Genomic DNA, 15,473 nt, shown 5'->3' with positions numbered 1-15,473 from the left:
ACATGGAAGCAAATGGCCGAGACTTTTCTTACAAGATACTTCCCTCCAGCAAAAATTACCAAGTTGAGGAGTGATATCAACTCCTTCCTACAATTGGAGTCTAAATCCTTGTATGACACTTGGGAGAGATAGAAGGATATGTTGAGAAAATAACCGTAACATGGAATAGTGGAATGGATGCAAGTTAAAATCTTCTACAATGGCTGAACTGTGTCACTAAGCAGATACTCTATGCAGCTTCAGGGGGATCCTTATACAGTAAACAACCAAGTGCAGTATACAGTTTGATCGAGGAAATGACAAACAATGGTCATCAATGGAGTTCTAAACGGAACAAGCCGGTGAAAGTAGCCGGGATTTATCAAGTGGATGCCATTACTACCTTCGCAGAGTAGGTTGAGGCTATTACAAAGAGGTTGGATACTATACAGTCGGGTTCTCAAGCACCAGTACCACCTTGTAAAAATTGAGGGTCCTAGACCGATACTGGATGTTCTTCTTCTAATATGGGCGCAGGGCAGACTGAACAAGTTGATTTTGTTGGGCAGAACAGTCGTTATCAGAACAACCCATACAGTAACACTTACACTGCGGGTTGGAGGAATCACCCAAACTTTTCATGGAGCCAACTAGGACAAGGGCAAGTGCCACAATAATAGACTAGGCCCCACAGCAGAATGCTCAATCATCCCCTCCTCAGCCAGGACCTTCCAATGAACTCACGGCTTTGTTGACTCGGTACATTAAGGACAATGAAATTTGTCTTTTAGGGCATGAAGAAATTATGAGAAATACAAATTCCACCATCATGAATTTAGAGCATCATATGGCTCAGATGTCGAAGCTAATCAAGGAAAGACTTCCGGGTTCTCTCCCTGGTAACACGAAAGTCAATCCCAAGGAATCTCTGAAGGCCATTACTTTGAGGAGTGCTAAGCAACTTCCAAGCCTTACCGAAACTGAACCCGAGGTTGAGATTATTGAGCCATTGGTAAGAGCTGGGAAAATAGTGGAAAGTGATTTTAAAGCTCCAATTGACAATGAGGAGAAATGACAGGATCTGGGTAAGGAAAAAACTGAATTGCCCAAGTACCAACCCAAACTTCCTTATCCAGTGAAGATGAAGAAAGATCAACAAGAAGAAAAGTACAAGAAATTTCTGGATGTGTTCAAGGCCTTGCACATTAATGTCCCATTCGTTGAGGCTCTTGCACTAATGCCAAGATATGCAAAATTCTTGAAGGAACTACTCACTAACAAGAGGAATCTTGAGGAAGTATCTTCAGTGACACTTAGTGAAGAGTGTTCAGCCTTGATTACCAACAAGCTTCGAAAGAAAGAGAAAAACCCTGGGGGATTTATCGTCCCATGTATAATTGGGGGGCTTGTGGATGAGAAAGCTCAAGTAGATCTTGGGGAAAGTATCAACCTTATTCCTTACCAAATTTTCCAAAAACTCAGGCTAGGAGAACCAAAGGCCACAACAATGACATTACAATTGGTGGATAGGTCCATTCGGAAACCAAGAGGCATTATTGAAGATGTGTTGTGATGGTGGAAAAGTTCATTTTTCTGTTGGACTTTGTAATCCTAGACGTGGAAGACAAGGTGGAAGTGCCTCTCATTTTGGGATAACCATTCTTAGCAACATCAAAACCCTTAATTGATGTGAAAAATGGTCGGATGGTACTTCACGTAGGAAAAGAAAAGATCACTTTCAAGCTCCGAGACTCTATGAGACACTCTATGGATTTTGATAATACTTGTTATTGTGTCGATGTGGTTGATGAGTTTGTTTTTGAATATGTGCAGAACACATTCATAAAGGATGAAATATCAAAGATCTTAGAAGATGACACCTCCAAAGATGATGCATCGAGTGAATTGTTAGAGGAAGTGTGCTACCAAGAAGTAGTGGGGGCCAAAGTTCATATGCCTCTGGCATTACCCAAGAGAAAATCTTCCCGTGCCAAGAGGTGGTGGAAACAAGTGATCACAAGAAAAAAAAAACTACTGATTCCACCACCAACCTCAATGTAATCCAACTTATGGACTTGTGGTGAGATCAATTTAATTGACACCTTAGCACCATATTCTTGTAATTGTTTTTTAGGTGGCAATGAGAGGTCTCACTTCCACAAATCTCCTTGAATGAGTGGAATAGGTACATCAAGCTAGTGACATTAAACAAGCGTTTCTTAGGAGGCAACCTAAGGCATTGTAGTGTTAATTTGCTATTTTAGTTGTTGTCTTAGTTTTGTTTTTAGTTTAGTCTTGTTTTGGATTGATTGCTGCATCTGTTTTTGTTATTATTGGTTCTCTCTATTCGTTTCAGTGTGTCAGCTTTGTGAGTGTTTTTTTTTTGTGGTAACTCAAGAGAGTAATTTGTTCCATTCAGTGGCATTGAGAAAACCTAAGTTCTGGTGCAATTCAGGCTAAGCACGGGCAAAGCACGCCCGTGCTCAAGCCATGAATCTCTCTGTTTTGTTTTTCAAGCAAATTCCAGGATCAGTACAGTCTATGAGCTCCTTGCACAAGCATGCTTCCTAAGAAGCACGGTTTGTGAGCTCCTTGCATGACCGTGCTTCACTCCTTGGGCTTTGTGTCATTATTGCGAGAGAATCACGAATAGGAAGCACGGGGATAGCACGACTGTGGTTTCCTTATTACAAATACCCTTTTGAGCATGCCCTAAGCACAATCGTGCTTCAGGCTTACTTTAGCACGGCCATTCGCCTTCTCTTTTTTTCCTTTAAAAACCACTTCGCCATAGGCTAGTTTGCTTCTCCGTTGCTCGTTTTCTCTTCTACTACTTCTCTTGTGCCCGAGATCTTCTTAAGTTTGCCATTTGTTTGTCGATCCATCGTCAGTTTCCTCCTCGCTTATCTGCCCCTTTTCTCGACTCCAGTAAACCTTGTTTCTTCGATTTATTATATGATGTTTTGTGTCAAAATCGTGCTTATCGTGCTTGCAAAGCTTAATGTACATCATTTTTGCTTTTATTTGATGAATATTATTAATCATGGTTGTATCATGAGCATGTTAGTTCTTAGGGACTTCGGGGAAGATGGTCACCTCGAAGCACAACCGTGCTCTTTCAAAAGCATGATCATGCCCTTGTGTTGTTCAGAGCCCTAAGGGGGGAGCAAGCTCTTGTAGTCATGTAGAGCATGGTCTGTGCACTCCTTGCACGACCAAGCTCTCCCTAAAATTTTCAATCTGTGAACTTAACTTAGTTATTTTCTTTTGCAGACCATGCCGAGGAAACAACATCATCTAGGCCATCCTCGAAGAAGCCTAAAAACGAGGAGCCAGCCTAACCCACCAAATTGACACCTGTCTTTCATACACAGGTGCACTAGGATCACTACACATGACTCTCTCATCATCACTTCGATGAGTCGAGGGAGATTGATTGGGATGTCCTCCATGAGGTTGGCTTAGAGGAGGATGTACAACAGATGCTAAGCATGGGACCCTGGAGATAGCTCTTCCTTATCACCAACAACACCTATGAGCAGCTGTCACTAGAGGTATTAGCTATCTTTGAGCTGTCTTGCGAGACTGTGAGCTTCTACCACACTGACACCATTCAGTTCTAGTTGTTCAGCACACTACATCGGATGAGCTTCATAGAGTTCTCCATTTGGCTAGGACTCTATGATGAGGAGTTTACTCAAAATCCTATATATGATTCTCTATTGATCTCTCGGCCAATTAGAGAACCTCTCGAGGACGCATGAAGAAGGCTCAACACTGATCACGCCTATGACCCTCGTTGATCTAAGGCTACTACTCTCCGTTTCCCCACCCTGAGGTACATTCACTTCCTTCTCAGTCATACCTCGACAGGTTGTGGGACAGTAACAGTGTCGTTAGCCAACGTGACATTGATTTCCTATTGTCCATGCTCGATGGGGTTGAGCTACATTTGGGCTACGAAGTCACCATTTCTATTGTGTATCAAGGGACCGACCCTCGTATTGGTTCTCCATTCGTTGGCTCTTATATTACGTAACTTGTAAAGGGCATGCGCATCCTTGAGGGGGCAGATTGAATGAGAGTGATGGACAGCATCGCTTCCATGACCCTCGAGACCCTGAGGTTGATGGGAATGTTGCAGCGCATACACACCGCTCGAGGGATCGAGTATCGGGTACATTGACCTACGGATATTGCTGTTGCCCCTGACTCTTCCCCTACTCCTGCTACTACTACTACTGCTAGTTCTCCGTCTTGATCACCCCAGGCTCCTCATGCCTCTTCTAGCCACGCTAAGCATGTTACATGTTCTTCTTTAACATTTAGGTGGCTATAGAGACATGTGGCCAGGACTGCAGAGCGCCGGAGCGTTTGGTTATCTCCCGAGCTTGTTTCCCTTGCTGAGCATCGGGATTGATACGGCAGGCTTGAGAAAGTCCAAGGCTGACTCTACTTCTCCTAGTGGTGAGCCTTGGATAGAGAGTGCTTCCTTCTGATTATTGCAATTCTCAATTTTTTAATATTTACTATTATGGACGCATACTTTCTTTAGTTTCGGTATTTGTGGACTTATTCAATTCAATTAGCAAAGAGAATCCCCTCCTAAACTGACATTTTAGTTTGTTTCATTTATGCATTTACTTTGCATATTTTAGTTTTTGTTGCTTTTATTTTGTTGTCTATGTTGAGTTTCACATGTGTGCCTCTTATCTCATCTCAGGGATTGTGTGTGGTTGATTGGGAGTTTGGAAAGCACATCGAGAGGGGCAACATCACTCTTCGTGTTCAGGGTAGTTGGATAAACTCCCCTTTAAATCTTTTTGTTATCAATTACTTGTTTTCATTGCTTATGGTTGTACATTGAGGATAATGCACCGTTCAAGTGTGGGGGAGGGTATGTTTTACTTTGTATTCCTATTGTGATGAGTGCTTAACTAAGGATGATCTATGATTGTTTTTTGTTAGAAATTCTTAAACCTAGGGGGATACATGCAGGCTAGTGACTTATTTGGAGCAAAATTGTAGACTCACTCTTGTTTTGAGGACATATGCATCATCACATCGCCCTAAGTGTGAAGCCACTTGCTTTAAGATGACATCCTACCTCTTGTTGACCAAGTTATCTTGTTTTTAATGCGTTTAAAAAAGAGAGAGATTGGGAAGTCGGATTCCTTTTCGAATGCCCTACAGGTCTTTTTTTATATTTTTTGAGTAAAAAATGGTAGAAAGAGCTATCATCTTAGAAGAGTGAAAGCCACTCTTGAGTAGTCCAATTTTGTGCATTGCGTGTACATTTAAGGACCTACCGAGAGAGAAGTCTACCTTTATGGTGTATAAAGCTACTACCCACTGTGTGTTATCTAATTAAGGTCTTTTTTTGTTAGGTTGAGTCCTTATAAGCATTGGGCACTTAAATTAGGGTTACACGCACACAAGGTCTTTAAACTAATGAGTGTAGCCTTTTATTGAGCATTCATGTTTTTTTTCTAACTCCCGTTGTTCCCTCTATGCTTAAGAATTTTCTACTCTCTTGAGATCAGAAGTGATGCACTCATCTTTTCTTTTGATTGAGCGATGTGAGATTGCTTCAGGACAAGCAATGATTCAAGTGTGGGGGTATTTAATGAATGCAATTCATATCTTCTTTTTTTACTCCCAATTCATTTGTTTTCTTGTATTTTAGCACATTATGGATATATTTGATGCTATTCTAGGTATAATTATTCATAGCGCAGGAATTTAGGGTCCAATGAAATTAGGAGTAAAACCGAAGACAAAACAAGCAAAGAATGTAGATTTTTCTAAGTGTCCAAGCCAAGCATAAGCACAGCATGAGCATGCTCTATCCCTGTGATTATCACTATTTAAAGATGTTTGAGTAGTTGACCAAGCATGGGGTGCTTCCAAGCTAAGCATGGCCGGAGCATGGTCGTGCTTCCTCCCGATGATTTACTCTGAATTGAAGCACCCTCTACTCACAAGGGAAGCACGACCAGTGTGATTATTACATAGTCCTACTCAAGCAAAGCACAGACGGAGCACGGTCGTGCTCACCCCATGATTATCATTGACAGACACTTAACTGATTGTTGCACAACTGCAAGTGCACGGTTTTGCCAAGTAGTAAATAAGTATCGATCCCACGAGGACCAAGTATTGATTACCAATTTATTGCAACAAGAGATTATCTAGACAATTAAAAAGGTAGGATTTAGGAATAACAAGAAGCAGGGAATAAAACACAATCAAGGCTGAAGGAACACAGGGCTATGGATCTTTCTTCAGATTAAAATAGACTTAGGTTTGGGAACTCACCACAAGGTATAACATGAATGATGTGCTGGATCTAAACTAGATTTGGGCAGATCTCTTGAAGGGCATTAATCCTAAGCTACTTGTCACTCTCTTTCAAGAGATAACAAGTTAGGCTTGATCAAGGTTACCTCCTACTTTCGTGGTAGATAAACCCTTCTCAAAACCTGAATAAAAACAGTGATTAAGCAATGAGCCCTCAAGAACTGCCTTTCAGCAGGTTCAGGGTGATTAATGAGGTTCCAAGACCCAGGATATCCTTTCAGTTAACCTAGATCTCTAAGATAGCAAGCAATGCTTTCACAATCACAAGCTTTGACACAAATCAGAAATCAACTCAAGAAATCTACCATTAAGCATAAAAGATCCATACAAAATGTATCAACACATCAAACACATAACACCTCGGGCTAATCCCAAACCTAAGAAGAGTTCTACTCACACACCATCTCAGTTACAAAGAAAAAGATAGGAAGAGAAGAAAGTCTGCAGAAAGCAGCACAACAAGCTGAGAAGACTCCCTATGATGTCTACAAGGTTTTATCTTCAATTTCCAGCTCTCCTCCCTTCTTCAACTCTCTCCAGGTCTTCAGATCTTCCTTTTTCCCTTTTCAGCCGCCAGCCCTTTTCTCCCAGCCTTCCTCGTTTCCCTGAAGTCATATTCTGATCCTTTTATATCCAAAAGATAGAAGCTGGGCCCCAGCCACTTTATAGTCCACAGGTATTTCTCGTAGTACACAGGCAGGTTGTGGATTTCCCCAGTCTCCAGTTTCAATTCCTGCTTCCTACAATTAAAACAACTAGAAAGAGTAGTTTGTACAAAAAGAAGGGTAAAATAATAATAAAGACTAGGAAAAATGCATGAATACTATCTAAATGCATGATGTTAATAGTGCAATTTATATGTGTAACACTGATTCACTCAGAAGTCCCACAAAAGAGCACGGTCGTGCTAGACTGTGTCAAGCTTGAAAGTTCTTTTTTAACTTCAAGATTTAGGGTTTCTCCTCATCTTTTGTTCGGGTTTTTCTTCTACAAAGAGGAGAACTCTTAGGAGTACGACGCTCAAGCTTCACCACACCGTCTAAGGGGATCAAGGTCGAGTTGGAGATACAAGAGAAGTGGAGTTAGCTTATCCATGAAGCTTTTAAAGCATAACTAAGAGGAATTTGTAAAAGGGAAAATCATATTTTCCCAATAAATGCCCTCGATGAAGCCTGTCCAAGGTTCAATCTATTGGTTTTAATCCGAAATGTCCAACAAATAAAAGAAAATAAAGGGTATTACAAAAGAATGTAAGGATTTCATGATGACCCACTGTGTTTCGATTCATCCATCAACACCACCTGAAAAATTAGCGGTATATCCTGTTGATCCAGTTAGTTATGCAGAAGTAAATTTGGAACCTACACTAGCGGCATACCTAGTTGCATAGTTATAACTTGATCTTTTCCTAACCTAAAAGGGGTGGCATAAGCTTTTGTGTGGAAAAGCCTCCCAGTGAACATATTTTTCTCATCAAGCAATCAGACTCAGCCTTTGTTTAAAGAGAGCGGTAAAGCTCACTGGAATCTAGCTTTCCTTACCTTAGTACATTTAATTCTTCTTCTCAATTATATGAAATCATGAGGGGCTAACCATTCCATAGTGCCTTGGGATGTTGAACTATGTTGCTTTTTGTACTTTGACAACTTGCTTTCAATGTCTACAGAGTCCTGATGCATTCTTGCATTTATTCATATGTTTGCATAACTTGGCATGCTTGATTTGTGTAGATGCTGGTGTAAAACTTGGTGTGTGTGTGAATTACTATAGTTATGATTACCAAGTGTAGTTGCAAAACTTAACATGTATGAAGCCCGTAGTTACACTTGCAGAACTTGGCGTATTTGATAGCCATAAATGCAACATTGCTTTAGAGCACCAGCAAGGATCTTAGGATGTACCTGGTAAAAATTAGAAGCAAGTCAGTATACTATAGCACATAGGAATCATCCTAGGGCATTGCTATCTTGTTGTTGAAAACTCGATTACCAACCAATTCTTGTTCTACTAGACATTAGAGGAGCAATTAGTAATAAAGGTCCAGTCTCTGTAGTTTGACAACTCTACCCCTCGCAGGATACCACTTTATTACTTGTTACAATCCATACACTTGCGGAGAGTACATAAAAAATATAGCTTACCATTTTATGAAGGTATTAGGAATAACCCACAGATATTGTATGTATTAGATCTAAGATAATTATAGATCTGTCGGTTGTTTTATTTTATTGTTTGTCATTTTTCCTTTGATACACTCAACATAAATATATCCAAATGGTTAAGTGCATCAAGAAATCCTATTGACACAAGCCTAGCAATTCTATTTCCAGAAACGTGTGCCAAACAACTGTGCCACAAAAAAAAATCTTATTGGTTAATTTTCATTTAGTGCCACATGTAGTCACATGCAAGGTTTCACTACTTGAAGAAGCCGTGTTTAACAAATACAGATTGTCAATTTTAGATAAAGAATTTATACACAATAATAGAGACAATATTGTCTATTTCTAAAAAGGCAAGAATAGCCTTCTTTGTCCAAAAAAATTTAGAAATTAGATTCCGTCTACAAGACAATACAACATGTGTCTCACATAATTCCAAACAACATCATTCTTTTAAGAAAATCTAAAAACACCCACAACTTCAACATTAGCTATACTACCATTCCCCATATAGATGAATCTTTCATAATAACTTGGTTAAATGGTAGCTCTGCAACCTTACATAGATGTACTTATGTGAATGGTACCTCTTGAATCCAACCACCAAGTATATCTAGGAGTTGAAGCTAAAATAACCTCTGTACAAATAAGAATTAGAGGTATACTTTTCTTCATGAGCAAGGCATGATACTTTAGGCAATTCTTTTTAAGATAAGAAGGATCCTTATAGAAATTTTTTTTTATGCCTTTAAACTTTTGCTTTTTGTTTTGACATGCCCTTGCGTATACACCACAAGTGCGAAGGGCGTAAAAGGTAGTATAATATACCTAAAGGTTAGGTAGTTGAATCCACAGGGACCATCTCTACTACTACTTCTTCACCCTATATTATCTAAGATATAAAAGAAGATTGATGTTGTTAATCCTAATTATGACAATCTAAAACTAAAGCGATGAGAGATGACAACTCGGGGTCAAATCAAGGGATTTAATGGTACCTTAGGCTCACTTCTCTCAAGACTCTTGCAGTAACTTCCTATATTGGCTATTGGCAGAGCACTCTTGGACCATGGAGATTCCTAGAATAGTTGATCCCTTTGATCTAGGCAATCAACCCTAATTCCATACTGTAATGATGCATTTTCCTATGATTGCATGACACTCTGTGAATCCCTCTATTAGGTTTAACCCTAATCTAGAGGGTTCAACACCATACACTCTAAATCTATAGATACACTCATCCTCCGAGGAGTTTGACACCACACACTCTATCTCTAGGCATGCACACAATCTCCAAAAAAGTTTGGCGCCATACATCCTAGCTCTGGAAGTGCACTCAACCCCTATCTCCTATGTCTGACCTAACATGATGGATATCTCAATCATCATCACACAAATCAGATATGCAATTAAAACTTTCATACAATATAATTTCAAGCATAAAGCAACAAAGAAGAATCTCAAGAATACTTATAGCTAATATAAAAATTGTGGTATTTTGGTCTTTTCTTGTGTGTTCACATGAAACCTTGGTCGAGTTTTCCTTATAAATGCCTCGATGAGGATTACCAAGTAGTTTGAAGTGCTAAAGAGTCAGTTTGGTGTCATTTTTGACTCGAGTGGACGAGCGTGCACCCACACGCCAGCACGCCATGTCCAGCGGGTCATGCTGCATATCGTGCGCCCTTAAGGCTGGGCGTACAGAATGACCAGGCAGGCGTGCTTCCTAACTGTGTGCCCATATGTGAGGCCGCACAACATGCGAGTGGTTGAATTTTTCTGAGTCTTTAGGAGAAGAGGCTAGGGTTATTTTCTCATTTCCATGCCCTATACCCTTTTTATTCTCTTCTTCCTCTCTTTTCCCTCATTTTTCTTAGTTTTTATCTTTGGATGAGAGATCTCCATCTTAAAATCCTTCATCCTCATTTTTGGAAGAAGCTTAATTCTCCATCATTCCTTCTCTTTTGAAGTTAGCAAAGTATGATGTTCCATCACTTTGATTCTTTCTTTGTTTTGCTCAATGTTCTTCATCCTTGGTAGAATGAAAGTTGGTCTTTGATTGTTGAGCACGAGGAGTTTGATTATTGCTCTATCCTTGTTTGTGAGGGGGTAGGATCATTGAGGTAAGCTAGATCCTTCGATTCCTCCTTGTAATTGTGTTCCATTTCTCGGGGGATCTATAGTTGTGAATGTTGAGATTGGTGAGCTTTGAGGGTTACCATTCTTGTATGTTAGATGAGAGAAGCATGAGTGAAGACTACGTATCTTCCATTTCTTGAATACTGTAGCTGATGAGTTCATTTTATATAGATATTTTCGTATACCTTATTGCATGAATTGCTTATCTTTTCACCTTTATTTCTTATAAATAGATGTTACTTGGGGTATGCTTGCTAAATGATGTAGATAATTAGGTCTTGGGTTGAAAAGAATGAAATGAGATGATTTCCGGTGTGAAACAGAGCTGGCATGCACTTTTCAGGGCAAGCATGGTCGGTAAGCACACCCATGTTTCAGACCGTGCCTATGCATTTTACTTGGATTTTCATAGAGAAAAGAGCATGGCTTCCTTACTCCTAGCACCAATATACTTTTGAAGCACGATCAGCAAGCATGGGGGTACTTACCCCCTTGCACTTTACTATTTAGGCTACAATCGCATGGAGAACAAGTTCCAAGACACGCCGAGGAAGCATGGTCAAGAGCACGACATGGAGTACGACAGTGCTTGCATCGAAAACGGTGTTTTTAAGCCCCAAAGTTAGGTTTTGAAAAGATCTTTTTTCTTCTTTCTTTGAGACAAGATTTAAGGCACAGTTGGGCACCATTCAGGGTCATATCTGAATGGAAAGATCATCATGGGAATGGAGGAACGCCGGCAAGGTCATCATAGGTCACTCTCCGACAAGGATTGTGAAGCAAGAAGGGAGTCTTATGGATTGCATTTCATTCTGTTGTTGTTTTCCCTTAATGTATTATAGAACCATGAGAGGCTATCCATCGTTTGGTGCCCCGGATTATAATCCTTGACTTGTGATGTTTTGAACTTAGTTGCTTTGATAGTTGAGTTTCCTTGTGATATCCCTCTCGTTTATCTTGGTTGCTCATCTTTGTGTTGATTGTCTTGATGCTGTATGTTGCAAAACTTGATGTAAGAATTGCCGTTAGTTGTGTAGTAAACCCTGGCATGCATAATCTCTATAGTTGCAATTGCAATCAAGAAGCATGTTAACCTTAGTTACACATCTGTTGTCTAGATGATGATCAAGAGATCCATCTAGCTAGGGAACACATTAGGAAAGGGGTTGAGTCTTCTTTGAGCCTTAAGTAAGGTCGTATATTATCAAACCTTTCATAGGTGTTTACCACGGTCCAAGGAGATGTATATGTAATCATTGCCTACACAATACATTTGTTGAGGGGATTAATCTGGGGCACTATCCTTTCAACTGTTGTCTTTTCAACCTAAACCCTATCTATCTTCTCTCTCTTTCTTCTCATATCTCTTTATTTATTTAGGATTAGAATTTAACCAAATCATTTGAATTAGCTAGATATTTGAAATTTTACTAGTACTAAGAGCTACACTAGTCCTCGTGGATTTGACTACTCAACCCACTTTTGTATATTATACTACTTGCACGACCCATGCATTTGCTGATATGCAAGGGGTACATCAGTAGTACTAATAAATTCTATGTCTTTCTCTTGTTTCTTTGATTAGGAAGGGAGTCGATCTCCATAGAAATTCTTTAGGACTTCTTGGACTCAAGTTGAGACAACCTTGAGCCTCTTTTAGAGTACCATTGCATATAGATTTGGGGTTTCTTTTTATGCATCTCTTTTCTCTTTTCTTTTGATTATTACTCATTCTCCTTTGTTACTTGGCTCTTGTGTGTGTGTGGTTGTGTTTTGGTTAGGTGGTGAAAGCTAGGCTCGAGGCAAGGAGTCAGCAAAGGAGTAGCACCCTTGTGGAAACTAGTCTTCTATGTTGTGAGTGGGTTATGTTGCATTGCATGGTTCTGTTAGGATCTCCAAATACTTTTAATCATTTGATGAAATTGTTTCATGACTTTTTCATATTAAATTAATGTTACAATTGGTTTGAAATAGTTTGCTTTGTTATTGACTTTTATATGAAATTCTAAACACATAAATGAAAATGATTATGATTTTACTTGTATTCATGGATTGGAATGATTTGTGAAATCTTGTTCGCATAATCATGCTTTTGAGATCTATGGTTATGAAAATGGTTTTCATTCATGAAATGCAGATGCTTGCCCTGAATGTAGACATTATGATATGCTTGAACATGAATTTATTATTCGGATACCTATAGGTCTTGAGCATATACACGAAAGTGTTGCGCTATGGTCTTGATGATCTTGATAGGGTTTGGATGGTGATGCAGGGCTTAGCCCTTTCTATTGCACTAGGGGGTCTCCATGGACTAAACTAAGAGGTGGCATGGATGACATATTTTTATGTGCCCATTTCAAGTAGCATGGAGATTCTTGATTGGGTGGTACACAGGAATCCGGAGTCATCATACGGTATCCTGGTGGGTCAATGTCAAGTGCATGAGAACCTTGACTGCTTTGAACCTAGCAATAGCCACAACTAGAGTTTGGAGAAGTTTTCTAGGCAACTACTCATATGATTTATATGCAAACTTTATGTTTTGTGAAATTATGTTTTCATGCAAAAGAAATCTTTGAGATGTGAACTCCTTTACACTCTTTGGAAGATTGGTTTGTTGACGAGTTTGTGACATGTTTCATTTATAATTCTTTTAAAGCTTGTATTATGCTAATTTATGATTTATGAATGTCAAAACCTTCATTTTAGCAAATTGATTCTTTTATACTCATTATGGATCTTGTATACATATATATGTTCTTATATATATGCTGAAATGTTTTAAGGCTATATGTATACTTGTAAAAGCTTGTCTATTTGGATTTAAATGGTTTGGTTTCATATCCTCTTAGAAGTGTGCTAATCCACTCACTGAGTAACTTTAGTTACTCACCCATCTCCCATTTTTCAAGGCTATATGAGAGTTTCCCTAAGCCTTGAAGTTCATGATGAAAATCTAGTTTGCAGGTTGAAAAAAATCCCTTTATGGGCTCAAACAGGCTTCTAGATAATGGTACCCAAAGCTATCAGACACTTTGAAATCCAAGGGTTATTAACATTCAAAGAATGATTATTAACTATTTTACAAGAAACACAGATAAACATGTGATCTATCTTGCTATACATGTGGATGACATCTTAATGATAGGGAATGATGAAGAAGAAATGGCTTTATTATAACAATTCCTTGATCAACAATTTAAGATCAAAGATCTTGGACATTTGCACTGCTTTTGGGCATAAAAGTAGTTTATCAAGGAGACAACTTAATCCTAACTCAAAGGAAATTCACTTGAGACTTGCTAACAGAGTACCATTGCAATTCTTTATTTGTAGTTTCAAGCCTACTGGTACATAGTCTCAAGTTAACATTAGATACGAAAAATTTGCTAAGTGATCCTACACTTTTATATAAGGTTGATTAGCAAGTTAAACTACTTAATCAATATTATGCCAAATTTAACTTTTTCATTCTAACATTAGAGCTAATTTATGTTAGCGCCTCATGAGTCTCATATGGAAGTTGCTTTACATGTACTAAGATACTTGAAGCACAACCCATATCAATGTATCGTAATGTATTCTGAATCTTCTTTCCAACTTTAGGCCTATTACGATTCAAACTAGGTAGCATGTCCACAAACATGACATTCTGCATGTGGTTTTTATATATTGTTAGGACATTCACCAATTTCATAGAAATCAAAGAAACATAACATAGTGGATTTATCTTTTGCCGAGATTGCGTACAAATTTATAAGGTGAGTTTGTTCAGAGCTAGCATGGCTCACCTGGTTGCCGCATGAACTTTCAATCACTTCAGTTGTCCTTATTCCCTTGAAATGTGATAGCCAAATAGTTATACATATTGGTAAAAATATGGTTTTCCATGAGAGAACCAAGCACATTGAATTTGATTGTCATTTTGTGCGAGAACAACTACAAACTGGGCAAATTGTCTTACAACATGTTCCTACTCACCTTCAACTTGCAAATATTTTTACTAAAGCTTTGCCTGGACTTCATCATCATCAACTTTTTTCCAAGTTGGGGGTGTTTTAATTCTTATAAACCCTGCAACTTAAGGAGAGTTAAAATGTTTTGAACTTATTGAATAAAGGAAAAGTAGGGAAGCATTCATTAATTCATTGAGTTGTTGTTTTAATTCATTGAATTGCTATTTTGGATGAAAGAAAGAGGAGAAGCTTTGCCGATCAGTAGCTTTCAGCTTTGTTGTTATGCTTTCTCAGCATTTAGTTAATATATGTTAGCATGGTGGTTACTCCTAGTTAATGTGGCAAGTGATGAGCTGGAGCTTTTAAGGAGGTAATGAGCTGCTAGTTAGTTATTTCTGTTATGCCACATCAGCAATAAGTTAAAACAATTATTCAAGTACATATATGATTTTCAATGCTCTTATATTGCTTTAAGATATTATTTACAATTCAATAAAGAAAGTGAGCTTCTCTTCCTCATTCCTTTCTCTTTTCTTCCCATTCTCATCTTCGTACGTTACTGCTGAAATCTTGGAGGTGTTCTTTGAGAAGGTGGTTATCTGTTTGGTAAAGAACAAGGCTAAGACTATGAGTTCCAATCCTTCTACTTATCAAACTCTCACAATACCTAAGTTCATTGACCAAGACTAATAGCTTGCAATCTTCTAATTGCTAAGTACCCTATTTTTATAAGTGATTGAAGCCTTAAAGAAAGTCTTTAAAGATTAGAATTAGGATACTATAGTTAGGGCCACAACCTATATAAACATATAGAGGTAGCTTGTTTTTTGTTTTTTTTCTGGTAAGATAAGCCTTGGCTTCTTTGATAAGACAA

At 38.7% G+C, this 15,473-nt stretch overlaps 1 protein-coding gene across 1 annotated transcript; it reads left to right on the top strand.

Moving 5' to 3' along the window:
• The first annotated feature begins 835 nt into the window (after positions 1-835).
• On the top strand, positions 836-1,552 carry LOC120282757. Its single transcript, XM_039289607.1, has 2 exons — positions 836-991; positions 1,058-1,552. Exons 1-2 carry the CDS (start codon positions 836-838, stop codon positions 1,550-1,552), a joined length of 651 nt encoding a protein of 216 aa, XP_039145541.1.
• The last annotated feature ends 13,921 nt before the right edge of the window (positions 1,553-15,473 follow it).

The sequence above is a fragment of the Dioscorea cayenensis genome, chromosome 18, assembly GCF_009730915.1.
Source record: "Dioscorea cayenensis subsp. rotundata cultivar TDr96_F1 chromosome 18, TDr96_F1_v2_PseudoChromosome.rev07_lg8_w22 25.fasta, whole genome shotgun sequence".
Classification (NCBI taxonomy): domain Eukaryota; kingdom Viridiplantae; phylum Streptophyta; class Magnoliopsida; order Dioscoreales; family Dioscoreaceae; genus Dioscorea; species Dioscorea cayenensis.
Note: the sequence above shows the minus strand (reverse complement) of the source record. Positions and strands in the feature narration are given on the sequence as shown.

Bases quoted from the DNA above. Each gene is read 5' to 3' on its own strand.
- LOC120282757 (XM_039289607.1), top strand. From the start codon at position 836: ATGTCGAAGCTAATCAAGGAAAGACTTCCGGGTTCTCTCCCTGGTAAC. The intron at 992-1,057 runs GTAAGAGCTGGG...GAGAAATGACAG, and splicing joins TTGAGATTATTGAGCCATTG to GATCTGGGTAAGGAAAAAAC.